The sequence below is a fragment of the Falco cherrug genome, chromosome 12 (assembly GCF_023634085.1).
Source record: "Falco cherrug isolate bFalChe1 chromosome 12, bFalChe1.pri, whole genome shotgun sequence".
Classification (NCBI taxonomy): domain Eukaryota; kingdom Metazoa; phylum Chordata; class Aves; order Falconiformes; family Falconidae; genus Falco; species Falco cherrug.
In genome coordinates this window covers 8,420,738-8,438,645 of record NC_073708.1, presented here as the reverse complement: position 1 = coordinate 8,438,645, position 17,908 = coordinate 8,420,738, and the positions used below count along the sequence as shown (strand labels likewise).

Below are 17,908 nucleotides of genomic sequence, written 5' to 3'. Positions count from 1 at the left end.
TCATAATACAACTCTTCAAAAAGTCTGGTAAGTTTTGCCAGAATTGCATTTCAGGGGAATAAAACATGATAAATTCTTCATAAAGAATTTCAAAATTCTCCCTTCTTGTCCTCATTCAGAATGAAGCAGAATTTCAAATTCTGAGTATTTTTGCAAAATGAACTTCTGTCCTCCCACAGCACTTTCACTGCCTATATGAAGAAAAGAAGCTTAACGTGTAATTTCTCTGAGCCTTAAGGAGATGGTATGTGGGTTAGTATTTTCAAATCCAGGCTTATACAGCTGCTGTTTGAATATAAATCATAAATGCTTTTGGGTTACACTAACACCCTCTGCAGTTTAGTACAGTTGTTAATTAATACAATACTGTATTAGTTTTTCTTACAGTCTTACTATTAACGCCCCATGAAATCCCATTAGCTCTGCATATGGTGCCAGACTTGTTCTGAATGTGGGAAAGAAAGACGTTTACAGTGGTATGAATAATAAAGGGAAGCTTTCAAGTGGTTTCCACTGTGAACATTTTGAAAAAATATTTTCCAGAATGTAATTTGCGGGGTAATCTTTTCACAAAATTTCAATGCAAACATGCACATATTTGTCGTCCAAGTTTTCCCCTGGAATGCAAAAACACTTACACACCACTGTTGTTCTATGGCAGATACATCAGGAAGATAAAGTAGTTCCTAAAAATGGAAAATTAACCAGGTTGTCTTACTGTCCAAACTGACAGAAATGCAAAAAAAAAATAAAAAAAATAAACTGCATAGCTGATGCCAACAAATGGATAAAACTTTCCTTCCTTTTTTGTTTTAAATATTTTAAAGTACAGATAGTCATGACAGTCAAAATTTGGGTTAGGTTTTCCAGAAGTTATTTGAATTTCCTGCTTCAGGGATCTGACAGATCCTTCTTAAATTCCAGGATGATTTAAGTGCCATAGTAAAAACCAGACTTATTTGTTAATACCTCATACAGAACACTCCAAAATGTATTAGCCACTACAGAAACCTTGGACCTAATTATTTTTCTATTAGTTGAGTTTTGTCCAGTATTGACTCCTTAACCAAAGGAGTTGATCTGACAAGGAGCTGTTAGAAAAGCTTTTAAAAATGGAGAGAATGATGAAGCAGGCAGGATTTACAAGCAGACTATTTATTCCCTGGAGAAGCTGGCTCAATTGTGATTCTCTCCCAGCCCTTTAGGAATGCCTGCCCTAGAGCTGTAGTAGTAGTAGTGCATGGTTAGGAGGATTCTAATAGATGCTTCTCTCCTGCCCAGTCCTGCAGTTCATCCATAGTCCAGTCTCTGCCAGTCTCACTATGCAATCAGGAATGGCCAGGGCCTTTCTGCATGGCCAACATCCAGACAGGGACACACTGCTCAGGGAATCCCTCCTGCCTCTCCTCTCGTAGGATGGTGAGTCCGCTCATTTCAATGAGGCTGTGGAGGATGTTCAGGTCTCGGATCACACTACTATCCAGACAATCCAGGATACAGCCCTCCCTGGCTACATTGTCCTTGAGAATGATAACACCATTAGCCTTCAAGCCATTCTGGCACCGGATGAGAAACTCCAGGAGATCTTTATCTGTCAGATATCCTACAGATGAAGAGATGGAAAATAGATCACTATTAACCATTCAGACAGACTCCCCCTGTACACATCAGAACAGTGCCTTGATCTGAGTCTCTATACCCTATTTATTGCAGGAGAAGTACTAGTCTTGTCAGATTTAATTATGAAATCTTGAGCAAATCAATGAGATTAACAATTACAAACTCAAATCAATATTTAGGATCCATATTAGTAGTAGCAACAGATGCGGACAGAAGTCAATGGGAATAGTGGAGAAAATACTGGGTGCTGAAGGGTTCTTTAATCTGGTGGTTAAAGTCATAATAAGAATCAGTGGCAGGAAGCTCGAGCCAAACAAATTCATACTGGAAATAAGTGACAACTGTTTAACAGTGTAAGTAATTACCCATTGGAAGCTACCAACACAAGTGGTGTTTACCACCTCTTGAAGTCCTCAAATCAAGCATGGCTGAATTTCTCAAGATACATTTTAATTGAACACAAACTACTGGCTCAGTACAAGGGTAAAGGAATGAATAGAACAGCTTGTGATATAGAGTAGGTCAAACTAGAAAATCTAACAGTCACTTCTGTCTTTTAATATTACAAATCTCCATAACTTTGTGTAACATTATGAACCCATCAAAGGGGTTCTGGATCAAAGATCCAGTGAGGAATACAAGATCTTCCAAACTACCAAACTCTTTTATAATACCCCAAACTGTTGTGATTTCTGTGTATACCATATACGCTTAAAAACTGCACTTTTTTTTTCAATATGTTATTGAGATTGTGATTTTTACCCTTCCTTCTCAAAGATCAATACTTCTGTTACATTAAGGACAGTAGTGCAGGGCTCAGAGAATAGCAAAATGAGAACTCTCACACATGAAACATCTAAAATGAATTATCAGGGACAGGTGGACAGAAACTGAATAAAAAACTTGAAAAAAATAATCATTTGTATTTTCTAGTCAAAATATTTAGTTTTCTTGATGAAAGATTTAAACTTTTATAAATAGAAGTTGTAATTTCAAAACCACATTTTGACATAGCATGTCAGGTTTCTTTAACCACACCCCAAAAAAAAAGAAAAAGAAAAAAGACCCAAAAATGCTGAATACCTTTCAAGTTGGAGGAAAATTTAATTGCTATAGGAAGTGTAAACTTGCAATTTTTTTTAATTTCAGTTTTTCCACAAAATAACAGCTTGGGCTCATATACTTATACATACATAAGACAAATCAAGATTGCATTGACAAGATTCATTGAAGCTTTTCAACACCTAATTTGGAACTTAATGTTCTCTTAACTTAGCTTTTAGCCTAGTTCCTGAAGAAAATGAGTTCTTCATGGTGTTGCTCTCTATCAGACCTGCCCTTGCTTCACCAAAAAGCATTGAGCTTGCTGGTGGATTTCCGCCCATTTCAAGATCAGGGTAGAAGTTTGATTAATGCTTAAGATCACTACATATTTCATTTAAATTGATGGAGGAAGGAGATTCAGACCTGTGTCTGTGCTAAAGAAAAGGTACATGCGCCCTTCAGCAGCAGCCACATAGCTGATCAGCACAGCCTCAGACAAGCCGTAGCTCATTCAGTCTCATGTTGACTTGGATTTGGTCAAAAGATGAGGCAGGAGCTACATTTACTGCAATGAATGGTTATCCAAGAAAAGCAAAAATAGAAAGGAATATTATACTGTTCTGAAGCAATTTGCTTGTACAGCTACAAAGACTGTACAAAGAAGCTCAGTTTCATTATTTTTTAAGACTAGGGGACAAAATAAGTGTTCCTGAATAAAACCATCTTCTGTGCTAATCTCTCCACATTTATCTTTCTTTTTGCCTAGCAAGAAACTGTTATCTCCAGGGTTTTGAAGAGTTGTTCAGGCCTCCTCTTGTACTTTAGAATAATGAGTTCTGCCAGCTAGAACTGCACCATGGACACTGAGGTTCACAGACGAGGAGAAAACCTTACTGGAAGGACAGTTAGGCACTGCAGCAGGTTTTCTAGGAAAAATTAAGAATTTTTTTTTTTTTTTTTTTTGGTAAGGAACATTGCCCACATTATCTCATAGCCAGTCTGCTGCTCTTGATGCTGCAGGGCATACACTGGGGTGGCTGCAGGAGAAGAAGTAGATATTTCTTATATGAAGGTGTACTGTGGGACATAGCTAAATGAACCAGTTTGATAAGCATCAGTGCATGTTTAAGACAATCTGGTATACAGGTATTCATGATTTCACTATGGCTTTTTTCAGATTGTTTCCTGAAATACCCCCAAGTGCGGATAATCATCAGATTCAGAAATCCCTGCTCAGAGGTGAGGCCAAGCCTGTGTATCTGTCTGCAGCACTGGCAACAGGAGGCCTACTCCTCAGCTGCACCTTAGCATGCAGGCTACTCTCCAAGAACATGACCTTTCTCCAGTATGTGACCTGGAAAAAAACAACTTGGTGTATACCCACTGTGTGTGTGGCTGGGGAGAACTCTCGAAAGTCTCTTGTGAGATTTTAGGAAGCAGTTCCAAAGATTTGAGAACCTTCTTTTACAGCTGCACCGTTCTTTTAAATAGACTTTAGCACAGGCTATACAGCTCTCTGAGATGCTGGGCTGAATGAATCATGTTGAACTAACCTGAAACCCACTGAATCCAGATGACATCATATCTTTGCGGGGCTGGAGTGAATTCCTGCAGGCTTTTGCAATAATACATCTCTACTCTGTCCTCCTTGTCCTGCAGGTAGTTCGGGACCTCAGCCAGAAAATTCTCCATCATATCCACTAGCTCCACGCTCTTGAAAACCGGTAACAGGACATGTTTGCTGATACGACCTATGCCAGAGCCGCAGTCCAGGGCACGGTTGGTGCCAGCTTTCCCCACACCCTGTGGGATACAAGAAAATAATTTGAAGTCCAAAAAATACCACCTGAAAGATCACAGCAGCTATGCTACCCACTATGGCCTCTAGCCCACCAAACCTAGTGTCTTGTTTCCTTTGTGCACAGCTGTTGCAAGATTGGTAAAGAACCTGGGACACTATCTTTGGGCACCTACATGTGAGCCAAGCTGGGCTGCTGTATTCCCAGGCTGCTGTTGATCAGATTTCTTCATTGCAGCCCTGCATTTACTGCTCTATAATAAATTTTTGCTTGGTATAAGAAGAAACATAATCTGTCACAAGCTCCTAGCTTTCTCAGAAGATCCACTGGTCTTTGTAAAGTCCTTGCAACTTCACCTGTCAAATATTCACACCTCACAGCCAACTATGTGGCTAGATAAGCCTCATTCTGAGCCCTGTTAAGGCCTAACAAAAAAGTAAACACCAAATACTGCGTGCAAGAAGTAACTTCTGCAGCACAGAACTTCCCAGATGCCCATGGACATCTCTGCAGATGCACAGCATCCTTAGGATCAGAGCGCAGTTTTCAAAACAAGCTGTGTTTGAACAAAAATCTTGGAGTTGCAGGTAACTTATGACAACTCAAAAAGTCTGGCCTGGAGCATATACATAAATTCTTTTTCAGGCACAGAGACAAGAAAGATGATTGAGTAGATTTTGCTTTACTGTTCTTTTTTCTTCATAAATATCACCTCTGGAAAGAGATCAGACATGAAAAAATGTGGCACAAAGGCTATGTCTATGAGAAAATAATGAGTCACTGTAAAAGAAGCTTTATAATGAAAGCTGTATTTCACCCTTAAAGCTTCCATTCTAGCTATAAAACGGCTCTTAAGAGCCTGCTGCTGTTCTGTAAAACAGAAATTTTAAGTCCGTACATGCACTGACTGTGGGATTGGAGCTCCCCTAGCCAAAGTTATCTGTTAAACAAATATATTAAAAGCAAATGTAAACACCTTTTCCCTGTCCTCTGAAACCTAGTGTTGAAGTGAAAGCTATGGGCCAAAGCCCCTATTGCAACTTTACCATTCTTAAAGGAAATAAGCCCAGGAAGGGTTTTACTCTTCCTGCTTATTGGGCGACCCCCTCTGTAATGACCAAGCATAAATCATGTAACTGGCTGCTTTTTTGGCCTTGTTTCAGTGGGTAATTCAGTAGATTATTAAGGTCAAAGGACAGTACCGTCAGCGACATGACTATGAATAGCCCGGCTGAGCATCTGGTTACATACAGTAACTGTAGAAAGAGCACAAGGACCTCAAAGGCTCTCACCAGTCTCCAGGGCTCCAATTTGTATACCTGGGAAGATTAATCTCTTGATGTGTGCAAGAGTCCACAAGCCTTCAACCCTATTGGACTCTGGAGACTACCTGTTTGTAGTTAGCCAGAAAATGTGAGCCATTCTTCATTCACAGGCTGCACTTAGGAGCATGTGGCTTTTACGGAGGACCAGGCTAAGCTGTAACAAGGAGTTCATGAAAGGAGAAGGAACTGTGTCTTGGATCTTTACAAGGTGGATTTCCATATTGTTTGCTGGCAGATACATACAGGCCTACACTGATGTGATTAAGTAAAAGTCTTTGAGAAAGCTGGTGAGAAAACCAGGATGATTTACCAAAACAACTAACAGAATTCAACAAAAAGCTGTATAACTTCCTTGACATTTGTGTTTCAGAGAACCTATAGTTACAGCACCTCACTCGAAACAGGAAATTCATCTCCCATGATGTGTCATGACAAGGACCTCTGATGACACATCTCCATTTGCCATTGAGAAGGAAAGGGAACAATCATGGGAGATGAAGCTTGATTCCACACTTCACTGAAAGGGAGCCACAGCTTCAGGCAATCATCTGAGAAGCCCTGTGAAGCACCACGGCTCCGTTTGTAATGAAAACGTTGACATAATTCCATGTTCAGCTAATATATTTTCAGTTTGGAAATGCTCAGAGCTTTGACAGGGTATTAACATTTTCTTTGGAAGGCAATCATTTTCCCAAAAGCGTAATTGAGTTGAAAATCAGACTCCTTATTTAAAAAAATAGTATAAGTGAAAATTTTAAGCCAGAACAGGCTTCACAATTTAAGATTGACTGCTCCTCTGATTACCTGCTTCCCATTACCCAGAATCACTATCATTTAGGACACATACACACCCAAAACTTCTTCTGTAAGGCTAGATAGGGCACTCACAAGTTTCCTTAGGGATAAAAGAGCTGTGGATTATGTTCCTGAAGCCACTTCAGGTCTTGGAAGGGTAGGAAGGCAGTGTAGATATGTAGGATAAAAAAGAAATCAAGAGTTCAAGAAACAGATAAAAATCACAGTGGGTTTCCTTATAAACTAAAAAAATAATAAATCAGGTTTTCAACAACATCTCTTCCACCTTCCTGATGAAACAGGAGAAAAATCACTTTCAAGAACCTTTTCAATTCAGCAAATAACTAATCAGGCAGGTGAACTAAGGACAAGGAAGGGAGAAAGGGTGTAGGGCAGAAAGGGAACTATAAAGTTAATATAATCTCCATCTGTATTATTTCCCACTTCTATAGATCACAACTGTTCCTGAATTAATAGTTTCTTTGTTTTCTTTATTTCCTTTTTCACACACTACTCTGGATCAGGCACTTGAAAACACAGCGTCTATGTGGACATCAAGGCTTTAACTGGCATTAAACAGTGCCATAAATACACAGTGCTATAGCTCTGCTGATAACCCCATCAAGTTTGACGGTACCTAAGACAGCCTATACCTTGTCTGTACAGCACTGTTGGCTCAAGTAATGTTGCTCTTGGTTTGAGTTCTTCCCACACACACATAAAACCTCTTAACTTGAGCACAGTGGCACTTTTAACTCAGTTTGACTCACCTGGGAAAGAGACAGGCTAAAACATAAGTGAAATCCTTAGTTCTTTCTGTAATCCCCTCCATGTGCCCAGGCAAGATAAATTCTCCCATGGTAAAGAAATCTGTAGCTCAGTTTACAGTAGTGCTAAGAATCATGCCAAGAAATGCCATACCTGAAAGTATGCAACATCAGTCATGTAAGGGAAATGTCACTGTGTGGCATTTCCACACCAGCCAAACTAACTCAAGAGGGGTAATTTGAGTGGAACTGGGCAACTGTTTTTTAAGGAGTGCTAGTTTTGCCAGAAAATGAAGCTTTGGAAGAATAAAAGTCTCTGTGAAATTGGTATTTCAAATTTAGAGAATAGTTATAGCCAAAAAACACGGGGAAGAATGTTGAAAATGTCAAGATACTTCTTTTTCATGACTTTCAAGGAAAAAAAACAAAAAAACTTGTCAACTTCTCATTTTTAAAACAGCATTTTTCATTTTGGAACTGTCTTGAACTGTTGAAAACAAAAGGAGAAGTTTTTCAGAGGGTAAAACAATTTAAAAAAAGTGAAATATGTTCAGTTGATCTGAAACTTATTTTCCTATTTTCTGTTTTTGTTAAAATTCTCTTCAAAAAAGAAAGTAGAGTTTATATTAGGGTGAAGCAAATTGCTTTTTTTTCTATCTTAATCACCTTATTGGGAAAAAAAAATTTCATAGAGCCATAAACTTGGGAAGACATAACTCAAATTAGCTTTACAATAAAGTTACTACTACAGAAAGCCAGTAAATATCTGTATCTAGTTAAGTAGGATTCAAATTGCAGTAGTAAGAAAGGAAAATAAACCATAATAAAACATAACCAATTGCCTGTATCTCAACAGAGGACAGGCTTTAACAAACTAAATCAGAATTAGCAAAATGTGCAGATTCCTTTCTGTTCCTTTCCCCTCCCCCACCTTGTTTGATCTTGGCCATTCAGAGTATCCTTTCTATCCCTGGCTAATAATAGTAGGAACTCTGCTCTGGAGTATTTTGTATCTCTCATCACACCTGATGCATTGGGTATGATTTCTCTTTGGCATGTGAAACTCTGCTACAGACTGTACTTCTTTCCTTTTCAGGTCTTGGAAATGAGAAAGTGTAACAGTGTGATAAAAACCTGCCATTCAGTAAACTGAATCTGTATGATGTCTAGGAAGCGTAAAAACTTTCCCTGAGTACACACTTATGCACCACTTGAATTCCACACATGTCCTTAAAACAAGACTTAAGTAAAACCTAAGGAATATGCCTTGAACTGGCTCTGGCTTATAAGTTGCATTTAATTTTTTCTAAAAATGCCATTTTACCATCAGGTTCTCACTTTGTGTTTGTAGAAAGCCTGATATAGCGAGGCTTTGAAATGTGAAGCAGTTGTGCATTAGCATTAATACAAATGATTGTTAAAAAAGAAAATGTAGCTGCTCACTCGTGGTTTGCTGGCTCACTGCCCCAAAAGCCTCCCTGTATCAGGTACAGCAAACTTTGCCGCCAGTTGCCCTTCACTGCTATACAGGATTTCTGTCTGTTAAGCCACACTTATTTTCCATCCCAATCCAATTAAACGGTGCCCTTTTTTTATACACAACATCTAATTAACTTTTGAGCTTTTTTTCCACAGTGGATCATTAAAACTAAAAAATGGTCATCTGGGTATCCCAAATTTGTACATTTGAGCAGAAAATGAAAGACCTGTGGTAGTTTTATATAGAACTAGTCATCTTGTGAGCAGGAGAAATTAAGAAATTTGTTTTTCTGTAGCTTTGTGGATTCTTCAGCATCTAATACTGTTGTTGAGTTAATTTAGTGGGCTTTTCCCCTGGGAAGAGAGGACAGTCAGAAAACCATCAGGCCACACTTTCAAAGATTTTCAGATTCCTAAAGACACATTTAGGCACCAACAAGATTTTCAGAAAACTAAGTGCCAAAGTGACATTGCTATTGCAGGTGCTTTTAAAATCCTACTTTGCATCTCAGGTCAAAGCAGACCTTTAGAAATCTGCCTGCAACGTGACACTGGAATGTTCAAGAAACAAAATATTTTTCCTAATGCAGGAAGCTTATTCTATATACTCCTAATGTTGGGGGGGGGGGGGGGGGGGGGGGGGCTGGGTTTCGCTGCAGCATTCTCAGTAATATCTATAAATAGGCAAAACAGAAACTTGGCATTTAGTCTCAGCTACTTTCCCAAATGGACTGCAGGAATTTGCACAGACAAATCTCCCACTGAAGCCAGCAATGATTTTATCACGAAAGGTCCCAGTCCTGCACTGAGAATTAATCTTCTACCCAAACACAACTATAAGAACTCCTTGCACAATCCTTTTCACAGCTTTGGAGAATAAGAAAAGGATGCAAACCAGGTAAATAATGACCTAAGGCCAGGCAAAATGTGTATTTATGATGATGCATGAGCTGGCAGAATACATTACTAGACCCAATGCCCATCAGTTATGACCTGTGACTGCATATCACATACAACATATGGTGCCATTTAAAATATATGTGACTGGGCACAGTGCATGTCATTTATGACACATCATCACTGTTTCTTGCAGAAGATGGGATTAAATGACTCACCCCAACAAACTTCCTGAGAAACTCCCTGGAGGATTCAATGTCTGTATTGGAGAGCTCAATGTAGTCTCCCATCATGCCCTCTTCTGTGGCTGGCACCTCCCGGTAGAAGTGTTTGGCCCTGGCGTAGAACTGCATCTCCCCATTGATAACTTGACTTGTCAAAGCGTAAAGTTTCACTGCAAGCAGATAAATCACTATTTTATTGTTAATGACAGATATTTCTGGTTTCGTTTATTGCTCTGGAGGCATGATGGCAAAGCTCTATAAACTTAAGTTGAGCCTTCAAATTGTCAAACCTCTCTTTCTAAAGCAAAGGTGGAAGGAAAGGTGTTGGATTTAATCCTGCAAGACCTTGAAGGGATACAGACCCCTTTGAGCAGATTCAGTGTCTCCCAGGCTCAGACACAGTTTTTGTCATCACACTATGTTTTCACATCAGTGAAAATCATTTTAAGTTTGAAGCAAACATCCATGCCAAAGAGGACAAGGGGTTTGATTTGCTCCCAGAAAAGCTGTGGGCAGTATTTATCGCTATGCAGGGTAATCATTTCTTCTATCACAAACATAACTGTTCTGCAGATTTCCATATATGCTTTCTAGCCATTGACAGCTGCATGGACAGTGCACCAAGAAGAGAATGGATGAATGAGACACTTGCTCTGGTTTATTTTTAGTGATACTCTACAGTCCATGGCACTGCAAGTAAGCTGAACCAAAGAGCAGATGGCAGTCTCAGGCCTAAATAAGCATACAGGAGGGAGATGATTTAGAAGAGACAGTCCTAAATTTTCATCTGTCACAGGTCAAGGAGTGAGATAAACAGTGGGTGATACACAGGAAAGATCCTGTGTGCCAGAGGCTTGGAGGTTTCTTTTCATTGCTTAGCTACCTTGCTGGTAATATATAGCACTTGTAAGTTTGAAGTTGTTTTAATAAAACCTGTGAGTTTTGCTGGGTAAAGGGCTATTTTCCCTTATTCTTACATTCCCCTATCCTCCCCATGCTTCGTTTTTCTGTACTCAGTGTGCACTGGCATATCAAAACCAATTATATTTTGCAGCTCCAAAGTTTGGATTGGTGCAGTCCATAAACAGTTTTCTTGGAAACCAGCATCTCTGACTGTCTCATGTATGCATACAAGTGCCCAGGCACTTCCCTGTGTGTATGACAAGACTTTCCAACAAAACACAGCTACAAGCCTGGCTGTGAAAGCTAGGCAATAAGGAGGGATGGAGTCACACCGGGAACAAATCTCTGCGAGTACCACCTTGCAGTGTGAGACCTGCTCTGGTGCAGATTCCCAGCATGCCCAAGGAACCAGAAATGATCCAGCAGCAAACACCTTTGGGGTTAGTAAGAACAGAAAGGAAGAGCTCTCTGCCAGCTGTGTACACAGAAGGACCAGGGAGCAGTGCTTTGTCATTGCATCTTTAAACTTCCATGGCAGCACTGCTGATCGCTGCTGGGAAGGGTCTGAACAGGCCATGCCTTGCTTATGCCGGCTGGGGAACAGGAATTATGCCCTCCACACAGAGAGCTAGGCCAGAGGCCCTGAACATAAGCCTGGAATGTATTTATTGAGGGCAAGAAAGCTCAGCAGGGAATGATAAGTGTGTGCCTGCCCATCCTCAGCAGGAGAATGACATTTTGGAGGCAAATGAGGGGTGGGTAAAGGAAGTAGGATGGGGAATAATTACTAGCAAGGACCACTCAGAACAGAATAGTGCTATTGGGTTACACATAAGCAGCATGCCCGGCATATCCTTCATCCAACAAAAGCAGCATTACCAGCCCCTCTTGTCATCACCTGCTTAAGTCAACTGCTGAACGGATACTATTAAAGCTTTAATCCATTACACATTTATGTTATGCCTGAGAAATTTATACCACAAGAAGCACTGAGCCCAGCAAGGGTCAAACCTGGGAGTTTTACACACTCCACTGATTATATTCACATACTCAGAAGAAACCATTTAGCCGAAAAAATTAATATGAAGGAGGCAGCAGCCAATCCCCAGCACAACTTGGCCAGGGCGGCTCCCAGAGCCTGGGAAAAAGACTACATCGGTGGCTGTGATTCTTCCAGTAAACAATCTCCATCTTCCCCCAGGACTGGCACCATCTTGTTTTCTCTGCATCTCTTTTTTCTCCATTTCAGAAGCCAGCCTGTCCGGTGAACAGAACTGAATCCCTGCATGTTGGCTTTGCAAGATCTTCCAATTAAGAGTCCAGTGATGATTTCTAGGGCTTCTTTAATGGACCCATCAATGGACAGTGATTTATCCTGGTTTGCTAGGTTGAAGGGAAAGGCATTTACAGGCAGGCTGCATACTAGGACAGGATTCTGCAGGCAGCTGGTAGCATGAACGACAAATATTCAGAGTCCTTCTACCCAAGCATGAGCCTGACCCGAGGCAACACATGGGGACGATATGTTGTCAGGATATCAAATCTGTAGTGTGTGCTCTCGCATTTCTCACTCAGAACCAGTATCAGGCTTGCAGAATGCCTGCCGGGAGTTGCATGCATACACCAGCTGACTGCAGCTCCTCCAGGCCAGCTGGGGCCCCAGAGCCCTGCCTTACGTGCTGGCATCCGAAACCAACTCTCGGTTCAGAATTCACTGGGTCTTTGCAATGCATCAGACTTTGCAAAGATCTTTTTATGCAAGTCTCCTACCTGAGGGCATGCAAGGACACAGGCTAATGTAAAGGGTGGCACTGTACCCAAGGTCTTCTCCTTCGGACTCACAGTCTCACTCATGCAGCGTGCATTCCATACAGATGATTTCCACCTCTTGCTCCCTCAGCATTACTCCTCCCCCTCATGAATTTGCAACACTGCCAACTCTCCCAATGCACAACCCAATTTTCCAGACACAGCCAATCAACCTCATCTCTGATCTGCTTTGCAGCTGTGCCTGGCATGCAAGCTCCAGCAGAAGGACCAGAGGGAGAGGGAGGTTTGCCAGCTTTCAGGAATCTACCCCAAAAAAGAAGTGCAAGGAGGCACACATGTCCTTGGTGGCAGTTAGTGTTGCAGCTCTGCTCCAGTGTGCCTCCCACTCATCACAGGACCTGTCTAGCCAGAGGCATCTCCCTTTCCATGACCAATGTGGGACTATCTCATGCATCAGGAAATGAAATACTTGTGAGATCTGTTATGGATACACGGCCTGATTTCAGTGAACTTTGTAAAGTAGGGCATAGGCAGGATAGGATGATGAAGGCTGTAAGTCTCTGACATTGGGACGGGGGCAGCTGTCTTTCACAGACAAGGTTTTCAGTGTTAAGGCAGGTGACTTATAAGGTTTAAAGTTAGAGATGGTTACAACAAACCCACTGCAAAACCAGGTTGAGAACTGGAACTGGCTCCCTAAAGGTCACTCTGCAGTCATGAGACAATAATTTTGAGTTGCTGCAAATACAATTTGGATGCGGAGTGGTGATCCTGGACTAGACAGAAAGTATCTAAGCCCTTTTGCCCTACAAAACATGTCTCTAATATTTTCTTAGGGATCAGTTCAAAATTTTGTTTCCCAGTGCATCTGATCTAAACCTCTATAGAAATGGACCACTTAATACTAAGACCAGGTGCAATCCCATCCTGCAGTAGACTCTTACAGTTCTTGGTTGTAGGGTTTACTCAGCTAAATTTCCCTGGCAGCAGTAAATGTTGCAAGTAATTTTTCTGAAGTTTTTATTTGTGAACATTACTTTGTGGCTCCAACTGCATTCTGCAAGATATTGAACTAATTCCAGTTTGGCTGAGTATTCCCTTTCAAATGCAACATCTGCTTTGTGCATCAGTTGAAAAATAGTTATCTGGGTGCAGGGTAGAATTCACCTCTCTACTGTGGTCCCAAAACCATTTAAATTCTGTTTTATAGAAGATGAACATTAGCCCACCCCCAAAGCAGATTTTACTTACAGGCACATGCCTCACACACGGGAATATTTGTCTCTATGGACTGATCATCTAAGTTTTCCACTGCAGATCTCACCCCACTGGCACCAAGTCCCACAGCCCATATAAACACATGCATAATTTCCAGTATCCGAGTAGCTCCATTAAAGTCCACTGGGCTTAAGGGCATTCACACACATTTAAGTACATTGTTGGATCTGGGCCTAAAGTTACTCGTGTCTTTTATTTATAAATGTTACCCTGGTCTGTAGAAGTGACATGTTTCTCTTAACGGGCTGTGATACCAGATATGCTCAGCTCATAAGTAAACATGCCTAAAAGTGCTCCACCACTGAATCTAGCAATGGAGTGGGAGGAGCGTGGAGTTAGCATAGCTTGAAGCAAGCTTTCTACCTTGCTGACCCTCCTGGGCAGCACTGCAAGTTTCAATGGGAGGCTTTATTTCAGTGTTATTACTCATGTTTAGGATTAAGCACATGCTTAACTACCCTGCTAGATCACAGTCTTAATGTCGCTTTAGTCATTTAACACTGTTTACAGAGAGATAATCTGGATCTAGTGTTGAAGCTTGAGAAGTTTAGTTCACTTTTGCTCAGTTCCACTCTGAATGAAACTGGAAAATGTCATCCTGCAGACATGTTCAGACCTGCCACGTCCTGGCCTCTCCATCACTAGAGAGCACTGGATGACAGGATAATCCAGGTTGGAAGGGAACTAAGGAGGTCCCTAGTCCAAACTTCAGCTCAAAGCAGGGACAGACATGATGTCAGATGATGTTCATCAGAACTTTACTCAGGTAGGTTTTGAAAGCCTCAGTCGTGGAGAATTGTACGACCTCCCTGGGCAACCTGTTCCAATGACTGTCCTCACAGGGAAAGTTTTTCCTTAGTGCCAGTCCAAACTTCTTTTCATTTATGACCACTGCCTCTTGGCCTCTGCCTCACACCACTGCACAGCTCAGCTCCGTCTTCTTTATTATCTTCCTGTAGGTACTGGCAGGCTGATATTTGGTCTCCCTGATGTCTCTTGTGGCTGAACATGCCCCATTCCCTTTGTCTCTCTTCACAGGGCATGTGCTCCAGTTCCCTCACCACCCTGGAGGTCATCCAACTCACTCCATCTGATTTCCTGCATTGGGAGTTCAGGACTCCACACATATGGTCTTGTGACTGCTGCATAAAAGGGGATAATTGGCTTCCCCCAATCAGCTAGCTATGCTTTTGTGAATACAGCCCAGGATACTGTTGGCCTTTGCTGCCAGGACACACTTGTGGTTCATGTTCAGTTGCTGTCTACCAAAACCCTATCAGCAGGGCTGCTCCCTGGCCAGCCACTGCCCATCCCATGTTGTTGTTGCTGAAGGTTCTTCCTTTCCAGGTATAGGACTTGGCATTTGCCTTTGAATTTCAGTGAATTTGAATTTCACTAGGTTCCCACTGTCTCTTTCCTCCAGCCTACTTAGGTGCCTCTGGATGGCAGTCCTGACCCAGAGCTTGCAGACAAGTCCTGCTGTTGGCTGCAGTCTGCAAAGGTGATGAGCAAGCAGTCCTTTACCTCCTCCAGGTTACTGATAAAGATGTTAAACAAGATAGGTCCCAGGACAGACCCTTGCAGTACTCCGCTGACCTCGAGATTCGACCACAACTTTCTGAGCCCAAGCACCCAATCACTTTTCACCTGTCTGATTGTCCACCCATCCAGACCACAACATCCTAGCATGCTGTGAAGGTTCTTGGCTGTGTCTCCATGCCAGAGCACACGAGCTACCCCACAGTACCTATCCTTATGCACACTTTTGCTTCATGACAGTAACCATGGAGTAACAGACATACTGTTCACATGAAGACTGGACTCCCAGTGCCTTTTCTATGGAGTCAAACTAATTTGGATGGGCTGGCAAAAACCTTGTAAGCTCTTTAGTGAAGTTTTAATGATTCAGGTCATGAAAAGTCTGGCAGAGGGGCTCTTTAGTCTGATAGGAACATTTCACAAAACTTGTTGGCTGAGAATGGAAGTTCAAATAAAATTCAGACAAGGAATAAAATATAGTTTTACTAGGGTGAGGCAATTACGCCTGAAAACAGCTTAATGATGGACGGATGGATTCTCAAACATTTGGAGCCCTTAAACCAAGGTATTTTTGTCTTCATAAATGTATAATGTGACCCAGCCATAAGTTACAACATGATGCAGGAACTTCTACATTAAGTTCTAAGCTAGATATTCATAATGGCACCTTCTAGTCTTAAAATGAACTATTAGTACTTACACTAACAGTTAACACTGTAGGAAATCTTGCTCAGTTTCTAATATGTTGTGTTTATTTTCAAAACAAATGAAAGAATAACATTTTCCTAGACTTCTTGAGATTCCATTGACCTATAATTGACTCTCCTTCCTTTCCATCGTTCACAGCTACCTACCACTAGGGATAGGAGTATCTGTCTTCCATGTTTCATTTTAAATAGCTGCAGATATTGCTGCATTCGAAAAGCCACATCAAAATACTAAGATAACACAGAAATGCTTTTTCTTTTTACAGGACTCATGGATTCTACCACCCTGAGCAGAGTTCTCCCTGGGGTCTGTATAGTTTCACACAATCAGGTAAGATAATACACTTGCCTAAATGGATAATTCAATTAGGAGGGAGCCCTCAGGAATTCATCGTGAGTACTTTAACAGGTTGCACAGACACATCCATTCCATCTTAAATTCCTACAGTTCTAACATTGAGTGTAGGCTGAATAATTCTGCTTAAAAAGTGGCATGCTAACATAATACAGACACAAGTCAAATTTACTTTTTAGACATATTGACCTGGGGAATTTTTTTTTTTATTCAAGGTCAAATTTTCATAAGAAATGAATATTCATTTTCTGCATGAAAAAAATAATGTCTTGGCACCCTGTACCAGAGGCTTTCACTGAAATTTGGCTATAACCAAATATTGGGAAGTATTTTCCTCCCAGATAAAAAACACTATGTTAGCCAGTCTGCTGCAGAGATCAAGATTACAAAGCCTCTTGAAAATGTTTTTAAATCATTATCTTTCAAGCATTTGTCCAAAACAATACCAATGACAAGGCTAAGGACACACTGAATGACAACAAAACAGGTATCAGGCAACAGAAAGTATGGTCTGTCAGCTCTGCTAGTTTTGCATTTGTCCTTCCAAGTTTCAAACAGGTCAACACATATTTCACTTAAATGGTGACAAAAAAAAGGAACCATCAGCCAGAAACCAAACTTTATCTCACTATTGAGGTCTTTCCCTTGCCCTCCTTTAACAATCTGTGGAATATTTAGGTATAAAAACAGGGTGCTGAATTAGAGGGAGCTGAGAGAGTACGGAATGGTTTAGCTAGCTAGTACTGTAGTCTTTCTAGCTGGGCTTCTCAAAACTACTACTGATTGTCATTAATGTGTCTGCACTCTACCATCTAACATGGTATGTCTTTTTGGAGCACAGTCATTCATGCACACAGACGCTCCTGCCCACCAGCTACTCACCCAGGGGAAGCTTTTCCAGCAGATAAAGGTAACTCTGAAAGAAGTCATTTCGGATTGCCTTATGCAAGATGAAGGACATACTGTGCCGACAGAGTTCTTCATCTGTCTTGTGCCAACGCGACTTAAAGGCCAAATGTGCTGCTTTATATGCCATGATGAAAATGTCTTTTGCAAGGGTGGACAGTTGCTGTGGCTGGTGCTCTCCGGAGGACCTGTTCGTCCGAAGAGGCAGAGGCAGTGTCATTTAAACTGTGGCAATGTGCTGTCATTCTATATTGGGGTGTGTGTCTAGAGCAGTGCAAGGGGTGGAGGCGGGTGAGAGGGGAGTGAGAAATGCTGGCTGTTGGCACTGGCTCAAAGTAATCTCTGGAGCGTCGCCCTCTGAAATGAGCAGGTGCTGGAAAGTGATAAAAAACTCAACCGGGAAATTGCTTAGCCACAGTAAAAGTATATCTACTCCAAAAAAGAGTGGCTTTAATTCAATTACTTTTTTCCTATTCTATTCAGCCTTCACTTCAAAGGAA

The 17,908-nt window shown here is 41.3% G+C and overlaps 1 protein-coding gene across 1 annotated transcript; it reads right to left on the bottom strand.

Annotated features, from left to right (window-relative positions):
* Positions 1-973: 973 nt before the first annotated feature.
* Positions 974-17,640, bottom strand: NTMT2 (N-terminal Xaa-Pro-Lys N-methyltransferase 2). Its single transcript, XM_005435854.3, has 4 exons — positions 17,385-17,640; positions 9,945-10,120; positions 4,218-4,467; positions 974-1,603 (listed from the first exon to the last, which is right to left on the bottom strand). Exons 1-4 carry the CDS (start codon positions 17,626-17,628, stop codon positions 1,329-1,331), a joined length of 945 nt encoding a protein of 314 aa, XP_005435911.1. The 5' UTR covers positions 17,629-17,640; the 3' UTR covers positions 974-1,328.
* Positions 17,641-17,908: the final 268 nt, after the last annotated feature.

Excerpts from the sequence above, each read along its gene's own strand:
- NTMT2 (XM_005435854.3), bottom strand. The coding sequence starts at position 17,628 with ATGACACTGCCTCTGCCTCTTCGGACGAACAGGTCCTCCGGAGAGCAC. Across the intron at positions 4,468-9,944 it reads TTCTCAGGAAGTTTGTTGGG|GGTGTGGGGAAAGCTGGCAC; the intron begins GTGAGTCATTTA and ends TGTATCCCACAG. Across the intron at positions 1,604-4,217 it reads CTGGATTCAGTGGGTTTCAG|GATATCTGACAGATAAAGAT; the intron begins GTTAGTTCAACA and ends CTTCATCTGTAG.